Source organism: Puntigrus tetrazona, chromosome 4, assembly GCF_018831695.1.
Source record: "Puntigrus tetrazona isolate hp1 chromosome 4, ASM1883169v1, whole genome shotgun sequence".
NCBI classification, from domain to species: domain Eukaryota; kingdom Metazoa; phylum Chordata; class Actinopteri; order Cypriniformes; family Cyprinidae; genus Puntigrus; species Puntigrus tetrazona.
Window position 1 is genome coordinate 16,698,179 of NC_056702.1, and position 26,713 is coordinate 16,724,891.

Consider the following 26,713-nt stretch of genomic DNA (forward strand, 5'->3'; position numbering starts at 1 on the left):
TCAGGGGACGTCTCGGGGCCTGCGGTCACAGGAAACTCCTCCTCTTTGGTCTTCCATTCAGTCGGGATGAGCCAGAGAGGACCGGGCCGTTTTTCACAGCCTGCCGGAGACAGAAGGCGGCGACTGTTATGTCAACTTTCACACCAGTCAAGTCACGTCAAGGCGGTTACGAGCTTTCAGAGAAGAAGTCACTTATCTGAAAGCCCTTCAACATGGCAACCAGGCAGTGATGGAGAACCTGGTCCAGTTTGTAGGAGCAGAGATGGGAGATCAGCGCTACGAGGAGGTGATCCAAGAGAACGTCGTTGGAATCAGAGAGGATCACGTGAGCTGTGAGGCGTGGGTGACAAAAGCGGCAGAAGAGTTGGAGAGTCAGCTGGAGGGAGATGCTCAAGCCACTTTGGCTGGAATTCAGAAGTGAGTTGAGCTGAATCTTAATAAGGCAGTCGTATGCCCTTGTTTTCCAGGCTAAACTCCAAGGGCTTTAACAATTTGAGAAGCTAAGGCGACAAACCTGAAAAATGGATAAAGTCTAATACATCTAATACATATTACAAATTTGTAAAATTTGCTATTTAGACATGAGAAATGGTGAAGGAACATCAGAGGTGAAAATGTAAAACATCATTACTCCAGTCTTCAGTGTTACATGATCCTTCAGAATCCATTCTAATTTGCTGCTCAAGAAAATGTTGTGCTGCTTAATTTTTTTTTTTATTCTTTGGTGAATAGAAAATACAAAATAAGGGAATTTATTCCCTTAACTGTCACTTTGATCAATTTAATTGCTGATTATTATATCCAAATATAGAGTTTATTTTTATTTTAAATTGCCTGCTCACAAGTGTTTCAAGGCTGCATAAAGCAGCTCATTCAAGGTAAAACATATAAATGCATCAAATAATAAATAAAATAAATAAATAATAATAAATAAAATAAATTACAACCAAATAAAATTCTCAGTTAAAGTGATCATAATCAAGAAATAGATGCTTATAAACACAGCGAAAAAACATTGTAGCTCACAGAGCCTCACAGAGACCACAATGACGCGACTTTGATTCTGGTTTTTGGGTTTTCCATCACCAGCCTGGACAGTTGGAAGGAATGTGAATTTCAGCCCCTTTGAGGCCCCTGGTTCAAGAAAAACCAAACTAAGGCCCTAAGGAGGCCCCTGTTCATTTCCTTCTTTGCCTCTCTCTCTCTCTCTCTCTCTCTCTCTCTCTCTGAGTATTTCTGATGTTGTGTCTACTTTATGTCTTTTTCTAAGAATAAAAGAGGAGTCCCTTGCCTTTGAAGAAATGCTGCGTACTGCGACAGACATCGCCACTCGACTGGAGAGCTCCTCACGAACCCTGCATGTGGAGATGATCGAACAGCTGAGGAAAAACACGAGACAGCCGCGCAAAGCTAAATGACAGGAAAAACAGATAAAAGTGTTATATGGCATGTCACATTAATATTTATCCACAAACAGTAAAACAATGTTGTCACCTTCAACAGTCCATATGTGGACCAATTGACTGCATTTTATATTTTATGTTTTTAAAGGCACTTTTATGCAGAGAATAGACAGAAATGCAAACTATATTTTTCTGTCTCGTTCGATGTTCATTTGCGAGCCATAATGAAGACATAATGGCATTGTGTACAAGGAAATTAAAAAAAAAAAAAAAATCTTGGCAGTGAGGTGACATCTTAAAAGAATATTCTCTTTCCAAGCACAGACAACCCCGCAGCTATGGTCTGGCTGTCTTGGCGCTAGGGAGCAGATGGTGAAAAGACTGTGTGAGGGTCTGGAAATCAGCAGCATGAACTCTTATGTGCTGGAGAGAGAGAGAGAGAGAGCAAGATGGAAAAGAAAGAAAGGAAGTGATGTCACTAAGAAAAAAATTTAAACGTGACTAAAAGAGTCAGAAGAAAAAAGAATCCAATGTCTTTGGGACTAAAGAATGTTATTTTGAAATATGTTGTGATTACTCGAGTCTATGATTAAAATATACTGTAAGTATACTATTAAAATATAAGTGTATAACTCTGGTCAACTGTGGTCACTTTTGCTGTATCTATACTTTTGAAGGGATTTCTGTGTGTGTGCTGGCAGCTCATACACAGCTTGTGTGAAAGAATTCATTTCAGGGACATCAACTAAATACTATATAGTATTGATATATGATATCCAAAAAAAGTCAATATCAGGGCTTCCTTTTTTTTTAAGTACAATTAGAGAACTTTTCTTTTTTCGAGTAATTCCTCTGCTAGAAATTGCTTGTTGTGAGTGTGAACTCTGTAAATTGATTAAATATACCACCCAGTTGCCACAAACGACTGTAAATGTCGCTGAAAAGACATAGGCTATTTATCGGTCAAAAATATAAGTACCCTGAACTGCAACTACAGTAAGGATTTTTTTAGGCTGCTTGTATTATGTAAAAATAGCAATAACATAATTAATGCATTCTTACTAGTGCCTTCATGATTACAGGTCTCGTGTGTTTAATCAGCACGATATTATTAATACTAGATGTCTCTAAACTCAGTAAAAACTGCATTCACCTTCTTACGGAGTTCTAGCTCCCCATCAGGATTTATTCATCTACCCTGACCTCTAGCGGAAATTAACTGCAATAACAATTCAGTTACTTTATGATACAGGTTTGGCCCTTTTTTGACAGGAATTGCCTTCATGTGAGTTCGCGAACGTTATAACTAAGCGTGAGCTAATTGTCTTGTTTTTATTAATTAGTATAGTATTAGTATAATACTAATTTAGACTTGTTGCTCGCGTGCTTCGGGCCCTTTGGACTGCTCCAGGCTCGTGAGCTCTCGATGCGGTCCCTCCTCCCTTTCCGTCTTACATGAAAGCGGATGGGAGGACGGAGAGAGATGCTCAGTCCGGAGTAAACCCTGGAAACAGCAGGAGCCAGGTCATGAGTGCATCTATACACCCTGTGACACAAATGGAGTTACTCCGGGACGCACATTCTTCTAAAAACCCTCATTTTCGGATGCGTATGGAAATGAATGACACTTCTGTGCAATACGCAACTCGGAATCCGTGTTCCTGATCTTTCGCTGAACAGGTGCGCAGAAAGCGCATTGCCGTGCTTTTTCGCGCAGAGAGAAAGAAACTTCGTTCGAGTTCATAAACACGGTGGATTTAAGCTGCTTCGCTCGAAACATTTTACGGAAAATTATTTTTGTCAACACTTTTTTTTTTTTTTTTTTTTTTGCCAACAGTGATAAATGTAATTTAAAACAAAAATAAAAACTTGACGAGAGCACCTAACCACGACCGGCAGAGGATGCAGAGCATGACAGAAAAACACAGAAAGCACTGAATTGTACGGAAATGCAGATGAAAGCGTAGAAATGTACTGAAAGTAATTGGCTGTATGATGGAGCGCTTTGAGAATCAGCGGTTCTTCCTGAGGATTTCTCTTCTCTGCATTATCCTATGTGAGTCAAGTAAGTTTCACTTCAGTTTTTTTTTTTGGTATCTAGTTTCGTTCAAACTGACTATTGGCACATCTACTGACCACATTAATCTTGCTATAGCAGCTGGTCAACTTAAACCAGCTCTGGTCCCCCTAAACCAGAATCTCCTCTAGGAAGGAGCCTTAAAAATAGGACAAAGTTTATATTAGATTGTTTTGATTGTGCATTTGATATATCCTCAACGCGCATTGATCATTTCGATCGGTCTGGTTGGGTCGAAAATGTCAAAACATCCAGCTCAAACAATGGGAGACCAGTTTATCCTAAACCAGCAGTCCACCACGAGCTGGTTTAGGATGCAGATGCTTTCACCAATCCACAGTGAGAGACGCGCAGGCATTAGGATGGCGCGCACGATTGCCAGTAAAATGAAATGTGCTCTCCACGGCCAAGCTGCCGCTTAAATCAAGGCAGATTTATTGGTCTTGCTCATCACTCCGCGTTTACGCTCGCACTCTCCACGAGCGTCTCTTCATTTATGCGCCCGCTCGCTGTCAGCAGCCGCCGGACTCCTGATGAATGAATATCACTGCGGGCATCCGGCGAGCCTGCCGCTGGACGCGCTTTACCGCCGCTATTTGCATCGGATTTGCTCAAGAACATCCCGAGCTCTGGAAAGTTTCCAGAGTTTGAACGGAGATACGCGAAGAAGAAGGTCGCCATCCGATTTCAGGTCCGAGGCTTTGAGACCTGCTGCGCTCCTCGCAGGCTGGAGAACGGACGCGCGCGCGCTTCAACGTTCCAAAGCCGAACTGAGAACGAGCCTAGAATTCTGATGTTCTTTTACTCTGAATACAAAAACCATCATATCAGCAGGTTCTGTTGTAGCCTAGTGCGTGCTGTAGAAAAATCACTTAATTCATATTCATATGAACTAAAAAATATAGTCTACAGTAATACAAGTAAAGTATTATTTTTTTAGAATACAACTTTTATTATATAAAATAACGTGAAAAGTAAAATTGTGGTGCATTAGCTATATCCAGGGCTAGGCTATAAGTTCATTAGCCTTAATTAACTTTAAAAATAAAACAACTGTAAACATTTTTGCAGTGTAAAAGTTTTATCAACCTTCCATCATTTTGTTTATTTTTTGACAAAGATAAAAAATACCAAGTCAACGCAGTTTACCTTGTTTTAGTGAAAACTATTAATTAATTAATTACCTATTTTTTTCTAAATAATTTCATTTATTTCTGATGAATTAATATAGATAATAATAATAATATGCTAACTCTTCAAGAAAACGCCGCTTTTGCACCAGTTTAAAAAAAGTTTAATTTGTTTATTTCTATGTTTTATTTTATTTTATTCAAATGAAATTTAAATTAAAAACACATTCTTCTAATTAAACAATATTTCTAGCGGGCATATTAAAAGTTTTTTTTTTTAACTTTAAGCTATACTATATATTACATCATCGTTACAGTTTTTGTTTTCTTTCTTTTCTTTTTTTTTCTAAAAATACCAAATTCCTAGCCTCAGAGTAATAATAACTTTGAACTGCACGGCCTGTCCATAATATGCTTAAAAAAGCAAGAAATGTGCCAGAGGTGAGAAAATATTTCCCTCCGCTGACTGTAGTCGGTGCTGTGCTTTGGGTTTCATATCATGTCCCACTGTGCTAATGCCCTGTGGGGTGCAGACCCTAAATCTGACTTGTTAATGACATGTTGTCACTCGCTCAGAGTGTGACTCATTGTGCCAAGCATGACCCGAGGGAGCTCAGTTCTCCACACAGCAAATGACTGCTCTCAGAGAGCAGCTCCAGCCACGCCGCAGCACTCAAATAGCAGGCCTGACACAGACTATGTGCAAACACTGTCCTCAGGGTTCTGTGTTAATGCCTCCTCAGCTCAGAGATGAGACCTGAGTGGGCCGGCTTAATGGTGTCTAGCCACTATCCTGCAGAGGTGTCAAGCAAAGGTGCAGAGATTACAGGAGATCTCCTCTTAGAAAAAGAAGAGAATCAGTCATCATTCAGTTAGCCACACTGGCCCGCGTATCATTAAACATTATCGGCTTCTCACACATCAGGTGTTTGAAGTAATGTTCTTCAGAGCATTTTTAAGGTCCAAATAAAACTTAAATAGAGAACATATTAGCAGTATAAAAACATTTTTTTTTTTTTGCATGTAGTTGCTGTCACATGGTTACGAACATACTAGTACTCACTGCATCTGAACATGCTTACTTATTAGTTTGAGAAAAACAGTATGCTAAAAGAAAAGATAGCATTGGCCTCAATCTCAGAAATTTCGATTGTGTGGTACAATCGACACAATTGTTTCTATTTGGCGTACTTAAACTCCAAAAATGGACCTTGACATGCATGCAGTATGATACACAATTGGTAGGTTAAGGGTATGGGGTAGGCGACTGTAATATATAGGCTACTACAAAAAATGGGTTATATGGACACCAACAAAGCGTGTATCATATGCATGCAATTTTGTTATATTTATTTATTTTTAAATAAACCACTTTCAAAGAGAGTTCAAAATTACAATTTTTATCTTTTATGGAATACATATTATTATATATTTTTGATCCACACACACACCTTTGTGTGATCTTTGCTCAAAATAAACAGACATGGCATTTTGAATGACGCATGGTATTTGTTGTTTGCTTGAGCTTCACCCACAGCATAGCTACTCTCTTTTTGCACTCTCAAATTTTGTTCTTTTTCATAGAAAACTTGCATAATATAGCTTTGAACACTGCGTTAAAAGAGGATCAACAAGAACGCACGTTTACCGTACACCTAAATACAAAACAGTGTAAAAGCGAGGGAGTGGAATAAACGTTTTTCCCTGTGTGAGCTACAAATAGTCTAAAATAATATATCTTATATATAGGCCTGTGTTTTTGGTGTGATATTTCAAGTTCAGCAGCTCATTCACAACGGAGTCGTCACACGCGATCAAACGCGAAAGCACGTGCTCGCTCTGAGACGCGCACGCGCGACGCTCAGATCAACAACAGACCGACCAACAGGCAAAATTTTAGCTTGAAACTCGAGTTAATCGGTATTAACTTCTTAAACTGCTGTGTACAAGCAGGATAACACTCACAAACGATGCTGTTTTCGGCTGTAATCACCTGAGGCAGTCGACACTGCAGCTGATATTTGGAAACGCGGCTCTCTGCTCACGTGATATTGCTGAAGTTTAACCGTATGGAAATATTTTTGAGCAAATCTATTACAGTCGACGGATGAGAAGTGATGATGCGTGTAATTATATATGATTAAAGAAATGAATGGGAGTTAATCCCCTGATGAAGCGCTTTAATACTATATGTTTTAGTTATTTAACATGCAAATATTCCGGTCAGTGAGCCCTAGATAAATTAATAGACTCTCTGTCCCATTAGTTCATTTAGATATTTAAACTTCAGCTCTGCACATTCACACACTTTCTTAATCATTTGCATTGCTATACTCAAATCTATAAGAAATAAGCCAAGCATAGCTTCAGTAATGAACCAAGTTCAAGCTTATGTAATTTACTTTATGGCTGCCATTTATATGCCAAATTGTGGATACGACAGATGAACAATAATTTAAAATGCCTCCACTTTATTATTATCATCGTATGTTGTAATATAGACGTCAATATAGACGATGTACAGGTTAAAAAATCTTTTCAGTATATGCCAAGTCTAAACATTTAACTCCAAGTTCTGTCCATCAAACAGTAGCAGCATTCGATGGTGATCTCTTGAAACATATCATTTGTCATGTCTAAGTATTAACTGTTTGAATTTAACATCTTCTTTTCCATTTGCAGTCTCTTGTTGTGAGAAGACTCATTCACACGCTGAAGATGAACTCTTTAAAAAGCTGTTTGATGGATACAACAAGTGGTCAAGGCCCGTACCAAACACCTCTGATGTTGTCATTGTCAAGTTTGGTTTGTCTATTGCCCAGCTGATTGATGTGGTAAGTTACATTTTCTATTTAATTTAATTTTGTTGAGTTTCAGCTCAATTACTCCTATTTTCAATGTCACAAGACCCTTCAGAAAACCATTCCAATAAGCTGATTTGCTGCTCAAGAAACATATTATTATCAATGTTGAAAACTGTTGTGCTGCTTAATGTTTATAGTGGAAGATCAGATCAGTGTCTAGAGTGTCAATAGCAATAAATAATGGCAGTAATTATAAAAAACCCCTTAGAATCTTTGATGAATTAGGGTACATGGTCCTTGAAGGCTCCAAGTCCATCAGAAGATTAAAATCATAAGGTGTTTGTGACCTCTCTGAACCAAGAGCTTTCTGCTGGAGCAAACCCAGCATCCTGACTCATCTAATACTCACCGTCCTACCTTCTTTTTCTCCTCCACAGGACGAGAAGAATCAGATGATGACAACAAATGTCTGGCTAAAGCAGGTGCGTGCAGCAGGAAAGTTGAAAAAATGTTAAGAATCTGGCACGGCAAAATAAGAGCAAAGTCGGCAGACTTGTTTGTAGTGATTTAGTTTTTAATTTCCTGAACATTTGTGGCCTTTCACTCAGGAGTGGAACGACTATAAACTACGCTGGAAACCTTCAGACTTCGACAATGTGACTTCCATCAGGGTTCCGTCAGAACTAATCTGGGTCCCGGATATAGTTTTGTACAACAAGTGAGTAACAATTTATCTGAGCTAAACAACACTCATAAATTCCCACAAGTTAAATGCAAGGAAATCAGCTAGAGAGCGTGAGATGTTATCTGTGCAGTGCTGCGTGGACTGTTTTAAATGCAGAGTTCGTTTTTATGCACAAGCAGTGACATGATCTATACGTGTGTACTGTATGCAATACCATACCATTAGAGATGCACTGAAGTGTACTGAGATGAACTTATTGACACTTATTTAGACTGCCACCCACTGTTTGAATGAGGCACTACACCATCATAGATTTCAGTTCATACTGTTTAAAGGAACACTCCGCTTTTTTTGGAAACTCCCCCAGAGTTAATAAGTTGAGTTTTACTGTTTTTGAACCCATTCAGCCGATCTCTGGACCTGGTGATAGCACTTTTAGCATAGCTTAGCACTTTTAGCTTGAATCCAATTAGACCAGTAGATATACAGATATACAGGTAGATGTCATTAACTGGTACAAATTTGTCAACCCGGTAGAGTTGGACTGTCATCGTGGTCACTTCACGTGACGTTGCTGTGCTACGTGGACACAGAAATGTATAATTTGCATGCATTTTTAAGTATTGTGGTTTAAAAACACTTGCGTGTCAAATGCTGTCTTTACAAGTATCCTCCTAAACACAGTAATTTAGGTGTGTTAAAGCAAAAAGCAAAAAAGAAAACACGTGTATATTGCAGGCAGCACTTAAAGTGACAGCAATCTAATATTCCTGCTGTCTTTCATTAATGGCTGTTGAAGAGAAATTAGAAAATCTCACTGCTTTTGAATGAATCACTTTGTAAGTATAAGAATATATATATATATATATATATATATATATATATATATATATATATATATATATATATATATATATAGGAAAAATATGCAGAGCTTTTTGTAATATTGACACTGGTGAACAGAATTTGAAATTTCTATGATGTCAAAAGTTTAGTTATAATAAATAACTCCGTTGTTTGTGATTTATATTGTTAGCAGGAAATAAAATTACTCATATTTTGAAAAGAGATCAAAAAGAGAGTGTCAAAATACTCACTCCTAAGGCTTCATTATTATTTTTATTTACTTTTCGTTTATATCCAAATTGTGTATATCCAATCTATGCTCCTTTTATGTAATATTATAACATCTAAACTATATTATATAATGCATAAAAATAGTAGTGGGGTTAGGCTCCTTAATTGCAATTAATCATATCCAAAGTTTTTGTGTGCATAATAAATGTGTGTGTGTACTGTGTATATATATTGTTTATCATAGTAAATATGATCAGTACACACATGGATTATATAAAGAAAAACTTTTATTTTGGGTGCAATTAATCATGATTTATCATTGTCCAGCACTAAAAATATAAAACATCATATTCATTGTTACAGCCATTGAAACAGCGAACATGAAAAATATTACAATTATTTCAAATTATTTCTGCTTATCTTAACAAAATGGCATCTGATCAAATGTTGTTGTCTCCTTCAGTGCAGACGGAGAGTTTGCGGTGACCCACATGACCAAAGCCCACCTCTTCCACACAGGTAAAGTGCGCTGGGTACCACCTGCCATCTACAAGAGCTCATGCAGCATCGATGTCACCTTCTTCCCCTTTGACCAGCAGAACTGCAAGATGAAATTCGGCTCGTGGACTTACGACAAAGCCAAGATCGACCTGGAGCGCATCGAGAACACGGTGGACTTAAAAGACTACTGGGAGAGCGGCGAGTGGGCCATCATCAATGCCGTGGGCACCTACAACACCAAGAAGTACGACTGCTGCCACGAGATCTACCCAGACATCACCTACTTCTTCATCATCCGCCGTCTGCCGCTCTTCTACACCATAAACCTCATCATCCCCTGCCTGCTCATCTCCTGCCTGACCGTGCTGGTCTTCTACCTCCCGTCAGATTGCGGTGAGAAGATCACGCTGTGCATCTCGGTCCTCCTCTCGCTCACCGTCTTCCTGCTGCTCATCACTGAAATAATCCCCTCCACCTCGCTCGTGATCCCGCTCATTGGCGAATACCTCCTCTTCACTATGATCTTTGTCACCCTGTCCATCGTCATCACCGTCTTCGTGCTTAACGTCCACCACCGCTCGCCCAGCACTCATAAGATGCCCCGTTGGGTTCACTCAGTCTTCTTGGATTTGATCCCGCGGTGGTTGTTTATGCGGAGACCTGCACCGGACAGCCGTCGCAGGCAGAAACTCCTCCTCCTGCAGCGGCAGGGCCAAGGAATGACGTCACGGGTGCTTGGACCGGCAAACGCGACCCTCAGTACATCTACCAGCTGGTTCAGAGGGGAGGAAGAGTCCCGCAGACGCTTCTGTTATAAGGACTTAGAACTGGGAACGCTGTCCTCTGCGATCTCGCTTTCACTCCAGACCCCTTCGCCCTGCCCTCTAGCCACGACTCCGCCTACTCTGCAGAAATTCGGCCCTTCCTCTAGACTGGAGTTGGGCCTGGCTTCCAGGCAGCTTGGTGGAAGAGTTAATGTCACAAAGCGGCCTGACAACATGATGCCAGACAACCCGGGATTCCCCCTGTCCCCCAGTGTCCTGCAAGCTCTGGAGGGGGTTCACTACATAGCAGACCACCTGAGAGCAGAAGATGCTGACTTTAGCGTAAGTTTATTTCAGATTCTCCAACATGAAAAATAAATAGAAAAATAAATGTGCTAGTCACTAGTGCTGTCTAAAGTATATGCAATAAATTGAAAATATTTTCATATTTTAAAGCACTTTTACTATCAAAATAAAGTGAAAACAGCAGTATTCTAAAATATCCTTAAAAATGAAAATATATTTATATATTTAATCAATAAAAACATTTATTGTTATAGCAAAACTAGCTTTTCAGCAGTAATTACTATTTTCCTTCATTAATCATTCTGATATGCTGATTTAATGATCAATAAATGTTTTATTATTATTGTTGAAAAGTCTTTACTGCAGGTTAATCCATTTATATAGCAAACTGATTTTTTTGCCAAAATTTAATTTATTAAAAAACACAAATGACTTTTAAATTATAAATTATATTTTTAATTATATTGTTAAATATTTTTTTAAATATTTTTATTCACTATATTTATTTATAATATAATTATAACTTCAATGGCTTTGATCTACAGTACATATTTTTTTCCCAGACATACAGCCTTTTCAGAACTATGCTGTACCTTTGAGCAAAAGTTTTTCCATAAAAGCACTTATATGAGTGTAACCATAAATATTATAGTTAAAGTGCACACTAAACAGATGGTTTGTGTGTAGCCTGTGTGTAGTACCACCCTCCTGATATGACTTAAAGGGAGTTTCTGGTCACGTGTGTTGTTACTGCTGTAGTAATCCGCTCATTTGTCTTCTCTTCTCACAGGTAAAAGAGGACTGGAAGTATGTTGCTATGGTAATAGACAGAATCTTCCTGTGGATGTTCATCATAGTTTGTTTGCTGGGCACAATCGGACTTTTTCTTCCGCCCTGGCTCGCGGGCATGATCTAAAAAACACCTTAGTGAGTATACTGTATGAACAATAAGGACTTCTAACGTTTAGGCTTCCACTGGAAGAACGCCCCTTCTAGCAGGGAACGTCACGCATGGGGTCAGATGCATGTTTGACAAGGAACGCGGCCTCAAATACCTGACATTTTCTTAGGTCAGTTACTGAAAGGAAAGTCACATATTAAAGGAAGCTTGTCTATGCTTGTATTTGAATGTATAACCCTAAATATTATTGTAAAAATTAAAAGTGCCAACTGGAAAGGACTACGTTAATTTAACTGATTACACAAATAAAAGCTCTGAGGTGGCTATTTCCTCATGTCTTGTTACTCTTCATATCTAAAAAGTGCACACTGAAGAAATTAGACAAAAGTGCTTTGGGTACGTGTGTGTGTGTGTGTGTGGAGTCTGTCTTGGTACTAACCTCCTGATACAATTCATAGGGCACAAGACATGACAGGGCATGTTTTCCCAAAAAAAAAAAGTTAATTTAAAGTAATTGCTCATGTAGTTACAGAATGGTATGCATGTCTGTCTTCTGTAAAACATGATCAAGGTATCTTTACTTTTTTTTTCATACAGTGGACATGTTCTTTAAAACCTCTTTTACATACCAAAGAAGAAAATCATTAATACACGAGTGGAATTTCATGAGGGAAACTGAATGATGACAGAATACTCATTTTGGAGGAAATGTTCCCTTTAATAAAGACACGGATATAAAGACTTACATCCGTTATCTTACGTGTCTCTTGTTCTGTTCTGTCTCGTAAAAGTCACGTTTACAAGTAACGGCACCTTTTAATGTTGTTTTCAAAGAATAAAAAAGAATATTTGTGCATGACGTGAATCTCTCTTGCATTGTTTTGGTCTACAATATAAACACATATTTAATAAGACAAGATGTCCAGATGAATGTTGGGTCGTGTACTGTGGAGGATTCAGCAAGCTACGTTATTAACATTTGTACAAGACTTTTCTTAAAAGAAGATTTAGAATCAAAGTAACCAAAAATGCTTGGGGGTAGCTTAAGTATAGTTCATGGATAAGTACATGAATAACCTCAACTTTCATCTCCAAAACCAAAAACTTTCAGGTAGCTATAACAAATTCTCTGAACATTATCTGGTGTGGAGCTCATTATATAAGGAAAGGTTATAATTTCAGAGGTATTCAGCACTTACATGCAAGTTCGCTTTTGATGAGGCTTCAGTGACAAATGTTTTAAAGCACTATTATAACAAATCAACATTTAGTTAAATCAAATTTATTCCCATGACACACATTTTGAATGTGTTCAAAATGTGAGTGTTTTTTTCTACAGGACATTTTTGTAATGTATTTTTATTATAAAAATACAACACATTACTCCAACATTGAAGAAAAACGGCTAAAAGCAAACTGCAAGCACAATTTAAATCAACCAGTTCTGGATATAGGTGACTGTAAGATAACCCCTGCTTTCTGGAATACCCCCTCCGGCTTGATCGGTGTTCTAAATCTTAAATGTTTGCACGAAGCACTTTACATGATATAACTGCAGTGCAAGAGCTGCCTCAATTTCTATTGGCTGTTTCATGTCTGTCACTGGTGTTGGTTTTGTCCTGTTACTGCATTTCAAACTTATATGGATGTATCAGAGTGTCCTATACTGAAGCTGTGAGTCGGCATGTCCCAAGATGCTCTTCTAGTCCGTCGGTGAGTTTGGGTCATCAGGTTTGGGTTTGGCCAAGTTTGAGCGCACTCGGGCCTGGTCTACAGCATCTAGCAGGTTCTTGGCATCCATGGCCAAAGTGTGGGCTGCTGCCAGCATCTGTTTCTTACACTCTTCCTTCAGAGAGGTGATGGCGTTCTGCTGGGCCAGACGCATTTTACTGATGAGCTCAGCCAGGTCCTTATTCAACAACTTCTGAGTGCCTTCGATCTGAGAGAAACATTTATACTCTTATTATAATCTCGTCCGGAACGGAGAAGATTAAATTCACTTTCAGCACCACATTTGAATGCATTGATTTGTACCAAGTATTTCATATTTTACAAAAACGTACAGACATTATATGATTGCAGAACCTTCAAACAAGGTCAATACTACCTCTGTTCTACAGGAATCATGCAGGGTTGGTAGTATATCACCCACACTGTTGATCAGATTTCTTAACGAGAGTCCCACAGTCTGTAGACAAAAATGTTAAAATGACAGTAAGCGGAGGTATTAATGGAAATATTGCTCATAAACGGAATCAGATTTAAATAAAGGCTTTGGTTTCTGTCACCTTGACTGGGGATATGTAATCAGTAGATGTCAGTGTGTTGATGTCGTTTTTTAGCTGCACTACCACTTTCACTACGTCCATGACACACTGGTACACACTGTCCTCTGAGCGGTCCAGCTCAGCTGTAGGCGCAGGCTGAAGACACATGACACTGAATTATGCTTCTTATCAAGAAAGTAGAGTCAAAGTGCTCCTATTATGGATTTTTGAAAATGACCTTTCATGCAGTGTGTAACACAGCTCTAAACGAATGAAAACATCCTGCAAAGTTTTAAAAGGCTGAAAGTGCACGTGTATAAATTTGAGTTGACTCTGAATCATTGAAACGAGTCGTTTTCGAAACAAGTCCCATGCCATTTAATGTCGGCATTAATACGAAATATTAGCATATCCCCCGCCCTTGCCTGTCTTTCTGCATTGGGGCGTTAAAAGCTCACAAACAGTGCTTTAAATGAAATTGACCAAGGGGTTTGGAAAAATGAATCGCTTCATGAATCATTTGGGAGCTGTTGAAAAAACAAGGTAAAATTAAATGCATAGAAGAAGACTAATTGTTTTTTGACCTTGCATGCATGTCAACCTGTTGTTTGGGACTTCCAAAACCAAAATATAAACCTTTCATTACTCATAATAGGGGCACTTTAACATGTACGACCTGCATATTGTATGTACGTGTCAAACGAGTCCTTACCTGCACTGCAATTCTAGGTGGTTTTGAAGGAGGTTGACGGAGTTCGGCTTTAAATGATACATGACAGAGTCAGTATAGCAGGAAACACATTAATATTAAATATTAATAATAGTGTTAATTTGAACTTTATTATGCAACTAATTATTTAAATTTTGTTGTCTACTCCTGTAGAATGCAGAAGACTTACCGTAACTAAGTGGTGGTTCAGGTGTCTGATAATACAATACAAATAAAATCATTACATTTTACAATAAAAAATATATAAAATAAAAAATACATAAAATATATCAAATGAAAATGGGTAGCAATGTTAACTAATGATAACCAACGTTAACCAATGAGCATTATTGCAGTAAGTGTTACCTGAAAATGTTATTAATGGAATGTAATGTATGTAAAAAAACAACAAAAACTAAACAAACAAACCTCAGGAATGCTTGTGTTTTCCTGAACCATTGGGTCCTGATGCAGAAAAACAAGTTTGCAATGTGTATAATGATAATAATAAAGGAAAACCTATATTATCATACATAAGATATTGGTAAATAGTCTGTCGTCCTTACCAGAAGCTTCTCCTCCTTTTTTAACCATTTTGTGTCCTCCTCCATCTGTTCTTTCTGCATCTTCAAAGTATCCTGCATGCGCTCCTTCTCTACCTGCCACAGCCGCTGAGCATCTTCCTTACTGGTCGGCCCGAAACTGAACTCAGCCTCCTACCCCATGCACACACAGATATTAGATAGCTTCTAATATAATATCAGTTATTAAAACTTAAAAAAAAACTCCTGTGAAAGCCAATTATTTTCTAATTTTAAAATAAAAAAAATAAATAATAGAAATCTTAAATGCTAAAAATAAATTATTAGTAAACCGTAATAATAATACAATGTAATAATAGGCCTAATTTTACCCCAAGACTGCGGCGACGAGGTGGGGATGTGGTTATGGCGAGGATGCTAGTTGAGTCCACAGGTGACTGGTAATCACATGGGCTGGCCAGGTCTGGTGAACTGGCACATAAAGCCTCATTAAGCTGGTGAAAATAAAAGTAGAACAAATCAAATGAATACAGCATATACCTAAAACATAATGGGCTTCATTTACAAAACGAACGTACAACAAAAAATTGGAATCTCACATCTGGTCTCGTCTACGCAAGTTTTTGAATTATCTGAGTAGCATTTAAATCTACTGGAGATTTGGAACAGAATTTTGTAGGTTATTTTCCTGACCGTAAACCAAAGTCAATCGTTTTGAAGGGTTTTAGCTTTATATTTAGCTTTTAGCATATAAATAGGACCATATAATAGGCTATACAGTTAACATAACAAAACAAAATCTGTGAAGTATAGGCTACACTCGTTTTTGTGCATTTTATGTCTTTATTTTATTGAATCCATCTGATACACAGTTGCCTCATGCACACAAACAACATTAGTTCTAGTGCTGCCTGATATTTCTGCTATTCATCATAAAACTAAAATGCAGTCAACCAAACGCTATATTTTAAGGTCCACTTGCTGTAAAATCAGAGTGCAGTGCTCAAACAAACATTTTGACGGATTTTACAGATATTAGAACATAAGAGAAGTAAAGACTACATATGCTGTTATGAAAACCATTTGTATGCTGTTTATAATGACTGCCAATGGCCTAATTTGTGTTTTATTTTATAGTTAAATATACAATTTTATAACTAGCCTACTTATTTTTCATTCTTAATCTGTTCTGAATACTGGTAAATTTTAAATATTTGTTATAGAGTGAGCGAAAGAGGCTATAATGTTTATATTTACTAATATTTTAATATATATATAGTATACTATATAAATGAATGTAGCGTTATTGGTTGCAATTACACGGTTAACTGGTGTTTTCAGTGTAAGATACATTTTTCTTTCACAAGACCACTTCCTCTTTTTTGCCAGGTTTCGTTTCTCCGTGTCGTAAACTCTAGGGGCATTAGTAATTAGTAAGTATATTATTCATTAAATACTATTGATAAATGGATATACAATTAAATATCAGTATTTCTATATAGAAACAATTTATTGCTTTGTGTCTTGATATTTTAAACAAAATGAACACACTACGGTACCTGAAGATGTAGGCCGACACCAAGGGTATTTCCGAAACGGCTGGTATTGACTCTGGAAGGCTGGAGGTATAAACAAAATACACTGACCGTTAGGTCCAATGTGCTGCTGGGTGCGAGAGCAAACAAACAGTGTATGAAAGCTGACAGCTACTTTTGGTGGAGGTTCACTAATGTTAAGCTTGGGATCCAGGACCCGGGTGTTACGGGATTTGTCTCTCTCTCTCTCCACCTCTAACTCCTTCTCCATTTGGTGGACATCACTGTACAAATTACATGATTACATATTGAAAACATTGATTTTTAATCAGGATCATCAATGCAAATGATACAGGGCTACATTATTACAGAGCACGAAGGGAGAAACCTGATGTTGCAGGCCAGTTCGGTGAAGGTGGGTCTCTCGCGGGGGTCGTAGCTCCAGCAGCGGGTCATGAGAGAGTACAGGGCAGGAGGGCACTGCTCAGGTTTGGGCAACCGGTTGCCCTGCTCCAGCTGGTTAATCACATCTCGGTTGTCCAGCCAGTGGAACGGCTGTTTACCCCGGCTCATAATCTCCCACACACACACAGCTGGACAGGAACAACACGAGGGGTAGAAAACAGAAGTGAGGGGTTTAGGAACATCATATCATCCCATAAGGATAAGTAAATGCTAAAAGGCAAGTTCACCCAAAATTAAAATCGTCATTGTGTAATCACCTTCAGGTCATTTTAAACCGGTCTGCATTTCCTACAATGCAAGATGCGTCTATGCCAGTCTTTGAAATATCTTCTATGATTTTCCACAGAAAAAAAAGTCATGCAGGTTTGGAATGACATGAGGGCGAATGATAGTCGAGTTGCTCTTCTCTGAAAAAAGGCTAAGTAGGCTTAAGTAACTTTGCTGGGATCCACGACTTTCTCCTTGCTTCAGTACTAATGGTGGGGCAGCACTCTTATGTGAAGCCATCAATCAGAAAAAAGTAAGTGAAAGCTCAAGATTCACAGAACATGGCAGCTGAGCTCCACAAACAGGGTTCGCTGTCTGGCTAGTCGTGTGTTATTTAACCGGTGTTTTAGTTAGGGGCTTAGCCTGGCATTATGAATAATACTCATTGAAAAGAAATATAAATTACAGTACAGAAAATTTTACAGTTGTGTTTTTACGTCAACGTAATTCTTGCACCAAGAAATTTGATTAAAACGAACTGGCAAATTGTAAAAAGTTGTGAAGGAAATGAAATTTGTATAAATTAAGTTTAATAGTGGCCCTGGAGTGCTGAATAATGTTTGTAAGCACAGGGCGGTTAAGCGTGCCAAAACTGGAAATTGGATTCATAAAAATGAATTATGTACCCTGTGAGAATTTTACGATGACTAATATAGAGGCACGAAGGCAATTTTAGAAATACTGGTTTCCGAATACCCTTTCAGACTCATATATTAAATATATACTCAAAATGTTGGCAATATTGATTAATTAAACAAGCGAGTGTCTGTCTAAATTTGTTTGGTACCATAGACATGTTGAAATCTGTTGATTGTCTTCTAGAAACTCACCGTACATCCACACGTCACTGGCTGCGGTGAAGCGTCTGAAGTTAATAGATTCAGGAGCCATCCATTTGATCGGTAAACGAGTAACAGATGCTGAAGACATAATGCAAGGTAATGAGGAATTTCCGTGCTTGTTAAGTGGAATATAAACAACACAACAAATGATATTTTAGAAGATTTTATAACGTGACAGAGGAGTTAGGATGATTACAGTTGCAGCAGAGAATGAAATGATGAATCATAAAATGATTAAACAAATCATAACGTTTATGAGTGTGTAACACAGCTGAGCTAACCTTTGTAATATTCTTCATCCTCTATGTATCTGGAAAGGCCAAAGTCACCCAGCTTCACCGAGTCAGGTGTGGCAACAAGTATATTTCGTACAGCTATGTCTCTGTCAAGCAGATCCACAAATGACAATAAAAATTGAATTCACTACACCACCAGCGAAAATGATTCTGTTTTGTAGCTTTGTCTATATTAAATTGATGTCATCAGCATAAAAATGCGAGTGAAAAGGTGGTGCATTTAACATCATCACTAAAAAAAACATCATTAAAAAAACAATTTATTTCCAGGGATGGTCTCAGGCTTTTCTTTCCACCGTACGCAAGTGCATGTTAAAATGTAAATATGTTTTGATACATTAACAGACATTTTATTCTTAAACAAATTAATATTTTATTCAATTGATGAAAAGTTACAGTAAATATAATGTTACAGTAATGGTACAAAATGTTCATTTAATGCTACTCTTTCGAACTTTCATTCAAAGAAACCTGCAAAATATATGAATGTTTGCACAGATATATTACGCAGCACATCAGCTTTCAACATAATAATAAGAAATGTTTCTTGAGCATCAAATCAGATTGACTGGAGTAATAATGTTACAATTTCGGCTTTGCCATAATTACATTTTACACTACATTAATAGAAATCAGTTATTTAAATTTCACAAATCAAATAAACGAGAAAAACATAAACTGTCCTGACCCCAAACCTTTAAATGACAGTATAAATCAGATGGATAAAAAGGAATGAAAAATACTGCACCTGTGGACCATGTTCATTCCCTGTAGGTAAACAAGCGCTTTGCAGATCTGTAGGCTGAAGAGTACCAGAGTTATACTGGTCAAACTCTGCTGACATTTTGTCAAGTACTTCCCCAGCTATAAACACAAAACATGCATTTCAAGGATTAGTATAGCAAAACAATAAATTGTATTAAAGTGAAGGAAATAAAGCTAGGCTTTATGATGCCCTGAGATGTTTTTTTCAGACCCTACGGTGGTTGGCTTATTAAATCATGCACACATCTGAGTTGGCCGTAAGTCGACTGCTCAAGTCAGTCATTCTGTACTTGACGAGACGCAGTGTTGTGGATCCGTTCAATGCTGAACTTCCTGTGAGTTTGTAAACAGTTTATGGCTCTTTTACAGAGACTGTAAATGTTAATAGAGTCATATCTATGGCATTCACTTAATTGAGATTGCCAAATCAATCACGGGGTCCTGGCAAATGGGATTACACTGTGGATTGAAAGGGAATTTTATTGATTTAATTTTAAAGTTACGTAAACCCCTCTATCTCATACAATTTATTACCGCCCTCCCCAAAATAATCACTCATAGTGACAACATTATTAGTCCTGCGATTTTCCAAAGGACGTGTTTTGACGTGTAATACAAACAAGAGTGATAACATCCAGCATCTGGGCTGTTGTTTACCTCCCCGTGCTGACACAGCTCCATGACGATCCATACCGGGTCTTCCTCAATCACTCCAATCAGTCGCACTATGTGCGGATGGTCCAGGTTCTTCATGATTACTGATTTCAGGGGAAAGAATGTAGTTACTCATTATTAGATTTTATTGTTTATTTTTGCTGCATTTCAAATGTATAATATTGTTTCAAAATATGGAACGCACATTTTCTTAAAATATATAAAAAAGAACTGATCGGGTTTTTCAAAAGTTCACTGTCAGAGACAACAGCAGTGGTTCTCAACCTTTGAAACTGTCCGTACCTACATTCATTCCCATTTAAACCTTTATAACAGTTGATTGAATAAGGATAAGCAAAAACAAATCTCACATTTTATACAAAATAAAACATTTTAGCTGCACCTGGAATATCTAGAAAAAGAAGTAGCAATTAAACTTTTGAATTCAGGCTTCCTCATATATCATATAACAATACTGTGGAAATATTGTTTTTCTTGCACATCACTTCTATTCAGGCTGTGATTTTGTGAAATTATACAATCATATTTATTGTGTTTATGTAAAATACACAAACCTACGCTTATAATTTTATCCTTAGCAAATCAAAGAAATCCAAAAATATTTAAAATGTTATTTCCACCATGGAATGTTATTAAACCCAATATATCATTTGAGATATGTCAGAAAAAAACTGACATTTTAGAAAACAATGACAGTGACGATGAAAATGAATTATCTGGTGATTGATGAGTATACACACTCGTTGTGTACACACCAATTTAATATGTTGTGATAATTTATCATCTAAAATTCCACAGATCCAAAAATGTCTGTAGTTGAAGAAACTATTGGATTTAATAGGCTATAACAAGTACCCTGAGTTTTCATTTACGTACCAGCTTCACCCACAAACTTCTCTCTGACGTCAGGTGCACATTCTTTACAGGTCTTCACCGCAACACTGATCTTCTCCCCATTCTGTACAAATAACACCAAGTCATCAATAATGAGATTTGCTGTATTGTAAGACATCTAACTCCATCATGCCACATTTATTGTAAAAGACAAATCCAGGTTTGACCTGCAAAAACATTTTAATTGTCATTGCATCATCACATGACTAAAGTGCCTAGTATTGCTTGCCTTTTTATGGTAAACTCCTTCATGAACCTCCCCAAAGAAACCTTCGCCCAGCATACATTTCAGGATAATATCTTTCCTGTTGAGTCCAACCTTAGCTAAAGTGAAAACACACAAAGAGCACATCAGTGCGAACAATAATAAACAACACTAAATGCACAATTTTAATACTGAAATATATAAAACAATTCCCATGCATACCAGGTGGTGGCGGCTTTTCATCCGGGATTTCACAGTATATATCAGAGTCTGAAAGATAGAATTGATGTTGTCACGTTGTCATGAACTTATCATAATACAGTGAAGATCAACTTAAGGGTATGATACTCACTGCTGTATCTGAAGCTTTCTGTCTTCTTACTAACAGCAGGAATGAGTGAATAGCAATAAGGACAGTCAAATAAATTATCTAAAATGTATGTACAAATCCATTTCAGTCCGTAAATTATTCCATAAGAGATCACTTTAGAGTTATAGCAATTAATATTCATTCTGTGTTGTAGTCCTGAGGAGAAGAAAACCGAGACAGAGGAATGTTGATGTACTCACCTGGAGGGAATTTCAGGGAGAGAGTTGCGCAACTGCACACCTAAGACAGCAAATATAAATCTCAATTTTCAATACAGAGAAATATGGCAATCCCCAAACCCACATTAATCACAAAAGACATAATTCAAAATGCACAAAATTCAGAGGAGAGCTGCCATGAACTCAGAAAAAATCCTAGTAATTTATCTAAAAATACATAACGATTAATTCCCTGGAAGTAGTTCACACAATCTCTAACTCTTTTAAATGACTCTTTTTAAAATGACTATTGACATTCGCAGACATACGTTAATTGGGGCTTACCTTTAGGAGATTTACTTTTATTTGGACCAGCTATCAAAGATGAGTCTGTGTGGTTAAGCAACCGACAGTAGCCATCGATCAGATCAGCCATGTTCTCCGCAATGGCCAGAGACGCCACACTGATGGAAAGAGGCTAGGAATGGGGAGAAAAAAGGTCACGGCTAGTTTACCACGAGAGTGGCACTGTGCATATAAAGTTTAACAGCCTAATACTGCAGCGAGAACGTTCTCACCTGTTTGGCACCCTCAATTTCGATAAGCAACAACGTTCTGCCATCACTCTGTGTGTTATACTTGATACATCGGATCTGTTTAAATTCAGCAAGGCAAACAGCCTGGGGAGAATAAACGAGCATGAACTTGAAACAACATTTGGACAATGACAACTGGCATGAAAATAATACTTGATTGGAAATTAAGTGCAAAGTTGCTCACGGTGGAGTCTGCTTTGGTACGCTGCCGAATGCCTTTGGGACCAATGACTAAATCCACTGCTAAACTCCAACCTTGCTGTGTAGATTAAGAGGGACTTTAGTAAATTCAATTTAGCGCATTAACTCTTCCACTTTGAATAAACCCCCACATTTTTAACACCTAAGCTGAAGAACTTACCACTAGCTCGCAAGGAAATATTTCCTCGTCAAAGTTGGAGAATTCCCCATAGGTCTCGAAGAACTTGATCATACACTCGTCCTCCTTTAGTAATGCATACTGCTGAAACGTTTGCTGGATGAGTTTCCTCAGCGGCTTGGGCTGGTAAAACCAAAATTTGACCGTTTAGATGTAGAATTTCTCTGTGTTAAGTCTGTATAAGCTGCCACTTATAATCCCTGCATTTTCCCTCATTCGTTATTCGTTTCCAGAATGAAAATTTCCTGATAATTTATTCACCCGAATGTCATCCAGTGGAGGAATTTTTTGTTCGACAGAAATAAGAAAGACACAAATATTGTGGACCCGTGGATGAAAGCGATTTAATTATCAGGAAATGTTCATTCTGGAAGCAAAGTTCTCCAATAATAAAATAATGACAAACAGAAGAAAAGTGGAAAACAAATCTAACCTTCATACTGTCAATAAGTCCCTTAGGAAAGAACAGGTCCAGACCAACATCTTTTCTAAATAAATAATCACCAGCAAACAGTTAGCAAACAGTAAAAAAAAAAAAATATATCACCTTTTAAAGAAAATAATAATAAATAAAAACTAAACTTACTCTAACAAGTCAAAATTGGACTTTTTCTCTAGACCTTTGGCATTCATGTCTTTGTAAAACCTCCTGAAACACAGAACAAGCCATATATGTGATGCAACGCTCTGGAATTACCTCACAATTCAATAATAATTCATAACTAGAGTAATGTAAATTGAATTAGTGAATAATTGAACATTGCTCATTTTACTTCTGGGAAAGCTCTGGTTATAACATTGAAAAGGTATACTGCATTTGTCCTGCCATGAAGTCCTGCATTTGCGCTGGATAATCAGACAATATGAGTAACAGCCTGTGCTTTTTACCTGATCTCCAAACAGCCCAGCTGGAGTGCCATGCCGTCGCTAACTTTGCTAGCATGATGCTGCATGTAGTCACAACGCACCTGCCAGAAAAGGAACAGTGTTTACATCAACTGACAAACAAAACATACGAGCAGAGACAGAAAGGATATCTGGAGATGTTTGCTGACCTGTTGATAGAAATACAAAAGGAATGTCCTGTCCTCTTTTAACCTCTTCATGAAATCAGTGGGAATGTAGCGAATCCTAAGATCATATCTGTAATAAAACACACACACGTTTATGAAAAGTTCAAATAATGGTGAGATGAGTCAACGGTGACCGCTTTCATTCTCCCTCACCTCCACTCCGCCTCGGCGTGATGGCTTTCGTAGCGCTGCTCAACCTCTCCTACAGTCAGGTCTGGATGAAGCCAGTGGAGCTCCTCAGATTTGAGGTGTTTAAGCCTCAGCCCAAAGCATCCGGGGTTTTGCACATTTGGGCCCAAACGCCCACTGATCAGAATAGACTGAATTATTGTCTGATGAATAAGCAAAAACACAGGTTTTAAGACATGGCGTTCCATCGTTTGGCATATTATTACTATAAATACCATGATTCAGTTTTTGTATTCATGCAGATAACCAATCAAACATTTGGGGGTAGTACGATTTTTCTATGTAGCAAAAGATTCACATAAATTATGTAATTTTTGAACTCAACATATATATTAAGCATCACATCTGTGGTAAATTAATTCTAAAATATATTAACATTTGGAGCAGAAGTGTACGTATACCTTCATCTGCCATGAGCTGTCACATTTGACCAGTTTGAAGTTTTTGCTGAGGTTGTTGCTGCTGCTGAAGCACACTTTGATGATCTTCACGGGACCGCCATCTCCAACAGGACCCAGGTCAGGGCTTTTGATGCCCCCATCCCAGTCCTGCGTGGGTACCTTCCAGGAAAGGGTGCTTGCATCGCTCGCCATGTCCTCAAAGATATCCACACACCATTACATAATCATCTCATCTGGGAGAAAGACCGGTTCGGGAACACAAAAACAGGGTTAACTGTTAATTGAGCCACGTGCGGCACGTGCTAAGGCATTTTTCATGAATGGCAATACAATAATGTTTATATACACACATATTATTTTGTCTAAATAAATTAAAAATATAACAAAAAGCAGTCATTTTTAAAAGTGAAAAATTGATTCATGCATCGCAACATAAATGACAACATAAAAATAGATATTCATTAGGAGATTTCTAAAACATTTTTTTTTTTTTTAAGATTAACTTTAAGTGAGCATTAGATAATGGCAGAGATCTAGACATAAAAACTCGAGCAATCAAGATGCATACAAATATAATACATTTAAAAACTTTAATATACGAAGCCGTATAATGTGAATAGCTATTAGACAACCTAAAACCTTACCAGATTAAAAAGCCTTCACATACCTAGTTCAGTGCATCCACTGGGACAAAGTTACAAAGTTTGCTTTGCTATGTTTGCTCACAGTGGTAGTGTTTCCGTGCTCAAATAATTATCTCTCTCACGCCCGTGTGATTGTATTTACTGGAATGCGGAGATAATACAATATGGATTGATTTGCAGTGTGGTTTCATACTGGTGAAATGGTGTCCGACATAAAATCTAAAGGCGCAGCAAGATGCTAGTTTATGAATGTATGCATGTGAGTCCATGTTTCTGTGTGTGTATTCCCTTTTAGGGCTTGTCTTGCTGTGTTGTTTGCCTGAGGCAATGAATTCCTAGAAGTAAGGCTATATGTCTTTTTTTTACTCACTCAAGCATAATTCCACCTTGTGCAATGCCTGCATGTGACGAAACCTGTGCGTTAAATAATGTGAGATTAATTATAATCCCTCATTGCTACTATTTTAAACCGTGTCATGAACGCCAGGAATTAATGTTAGTTTTATTTGGTGTTGGTTTTAAGTCTTACGCAGGGCTAAAATGTCAGTGTCACACTCGAGGAAAGCTGGCATTGTTTTTAAAGTTTGGTTAGTTTAACAAAATGATCATCGGTGTAGCAACCAGAAAGTATTGACTTGTTCTGAAACGGTTAATCTAGCACAGATAACAAGTATGTGGGATTTGACCTCTAGAGGCTATAGTTTTTGCAAGCTAACACCAGCTCCCAGCTACAAAGAGCACAAAGAGAAAACACATCTATATTTACCTGCAGGGTGGGAGAGTATTTCGATATTAAATTCTAAAACACCAAAGATGATTTTAAGAAGCTGGTTTAACATGTCTAACGTTTTATTATCCATTTATTAGTAATTGAATTACGCAGTTCTGTGTTGTTGTTTTTTTTTTTTTTTTTTTTTTTTTAAACGTATATGCACTGACTGAGAGCAGGAAGCAAATAAACACATCAATATGGACAGACTCTCAAGTTCTGTTGTTCACAAGTTTGTTCACTTCTCACTATCATCTCTACGACAAAAAAAGTACACATGCACCTTTATAATACTAAGCTTTTAATTATATACTTACATATGGTTTACTGGAACATAATCTATCTCACCCAAAAGAGCCGAATACGGAGGTCCTGTATTGCCTTGCACTTATAGTTTAGGGTGGAAAAACTTAGTTAGACTGCCTTAAACTTCTTCTAAACACTAAACAAACGCCGAGGCAGATCTCACTATTAAATCGTCGATAGCAGGTTTCTCAGACAGACTCTCCATAAAGGAATGCGCGTGCACATAACTGTACCTGCGCAGACTTGCCCTGCCAAAACACATATAGCCTACACATCTGCGTGTTTAAAGTGTTTTAATATACAATTGCGCCTTTTAAGCCTGTTTTAAGCCATATATCACGACACTTTGGGATCGACCCAATCGGCAAAATTTGTGTTGAAATTTTAATGAGTGAATTATTAAGAATTATTAAGCGACTATTGCTGTAAAATAAAAGCTAGTGCGATGTTTCGCCCGCCGCCGTCAACCATGTATTCATGTAAGTTGCTCACTGACCTTGCGAAGTTGTTGCTCTAGGTTTTTTCCTATTTCCTTAAAGTTCCTGAGTCAAAGTCCAGCTCTCAGACTCTCAGGTAGACAGACGGAGAGACTGCTGCTCAGGCCACTCCCTTGAGAGCTTGGGAGTACTTCCTATTTTTCCCACTCCCGTTATAGGTGAGAGCAAACGGTCGCCACTGATAACAGCACTTCTGTCATATTGTAATAATGTATGTATTG

The 26,713-nt window shown here is 37.8% G+C and overlaps 2 protein-coding genes and 1 long non-coding RNA gene across 5 annotated transcripts; 2 read left to right on the forward strand and 1 right to left on the reverse strand.

Moving 5' to 3' along the window:
* The first annotated feature begins 342 nt into the window (after positions 1–342).
* On the forward strand, positions 343–2,040 carry LOC122343214. The gene is made up of 2 exons (XR_006250728.1): positions 343–417; positions 1,271–2,040. It is a non-coding gene; the product is annotated as an uncharacterized LOC122343214 (long non-coding RNA).
* Positions 2,041–2,864: 824 nt separating this feature from the next.
* Positions 2,865–11,978, forward strand: chrna2b (cholinergic receptor, nicotinic, alpha 2b (neuronal)). Of its 2 annotated transcripts, none has more exons than XM_043237522.1 (6): positions 2,865–3,468; positions 7,293–7,444; positions 7,852–7,896; positions 8,023–8,132; positions 9,640–10,783; positions 11,538–11,978. In XM_043237522.1, exons 1-6 carry the CDS (start codon positions 3,396–3,398, stop codon positions 11,661–11,663), a joined length of 1,650 nt encoding a protein of 549 aa, XP_043093457.1. In that variant the 5' UTR covers positions 2,865–3,395; the 3' UTR covers positions 11,664–11,978. The 2 variants fall into 2 exon arrangements, with proteins under 2 accessions (XP_043093457.1, XP_043093458.1); XM_043237523.1 differs by having other exon boundaries at positions 2,865–3,459.
* Positions 11,979–12,345: 367 nt separating this feature from the next.
* On the reverse strand, positions 12,346–26,616 carry LOC122343211 (protein-tyrosine kinase 2-beta-like). 2 transcript variants are annotated; one of them, XM_043237521.1, is made up of 31 exons: positions 26,492–26,616; positions 24,277–24,509; positions 23,840–24,018; positions 23,669–23,756; positions 23,502–23,581; positions 23,200–23,262; positions 23,047–23,101; positions 22,596–22,736; positions 22,419–22,493; positions 22,217–22,318; positions 21,984–22,116; positions 21,681–21,720; positions 21,463–21,491; positions 21,333–21,380; positions 21,135–21,229; positions 20,888–20,969; positions 19,994–20,094; positions 19,320–19,435; positions 18,557–18,657; positions 18,264–18,353; positions 17,090–17,294; positions 16,877–16,985; positions 16,726–16,785; positions 15,538–15,660; positions 15,191–15,340; positions 15,054–15,089; positions 14,815–14,839; positions 14,628–14,674; positions 13,937–14,071; positions 13,756–13,836; positions 12,346–13,587 (listed from the first exon to the last, which is right to left on the reverse strand). In XM_043237521.1, exons 2-31 carry the CDS (start codon positions 24,466–24,468, stop codon positions 13,351–13,353), a joined length of 3,018 nt encoding a protein of 1,005 aa, XP_043093456.1. In that variant the 5' UTR covers positions 24,469–24,509; positions 26,492–26,616; the 3' UTR covers positions 12,346–13,350. The 2 variants fall into 2 exon arrangements, with proteins under 2 accessions (XP_043093456.1, XP_043093455.1); XM_043237520.1 differs by lacking the exon at positions 26,492–26,616 and adding an exon at positions 26,007–26,192.
* Between the last annotated feature and the right edge of the window lie 97 nt (positions 26,617–26,713).

Coding starts and splice junctions, on each gene's coding strand:
- LOC122343211 (XM_043237521.1), bottom strand. CDS start 24,468: ATGGCGAGCGATGCAAGCACCCTTTCCTGGAAGGTACCCACGCAGGAC. Junction 22,737..23,046: donor GACTTATTGACAGTATGAAG/GTTAGATTTGTT, acceptor TGGTTTTACCAG/CCCAAGCCGCTGAGGAAACT. Junction 15,341..15,537: donor CTCGTCGCCGCAGTCTTGGG/GTAAAATTAGGC, acceptor TGCATGGGGTAG/GAGGCTGAGTTCAGTTTCGG.
- chrna2b (XM_043237522.1), top strand. CDS start 3,396: ATGATGGAGCGCTTTGAGAATCAGCGGTTCTTCCTGAGGATTTCTCTT. Junction 7,445..7,851: donor TTGCCCAGCTGATTGATGTG/GTAAGTTACATT, acceptor TCTCCTCCACAG/GACGAGAAGAATCAGATGAT. Junction 10,784..11,537: donor CAGAAGATGCTGACTTTAGC/GTAAGTTTATTT, acceptor CTCTTCTCACAG/GTAAAAGAGGACTGGAAGTA.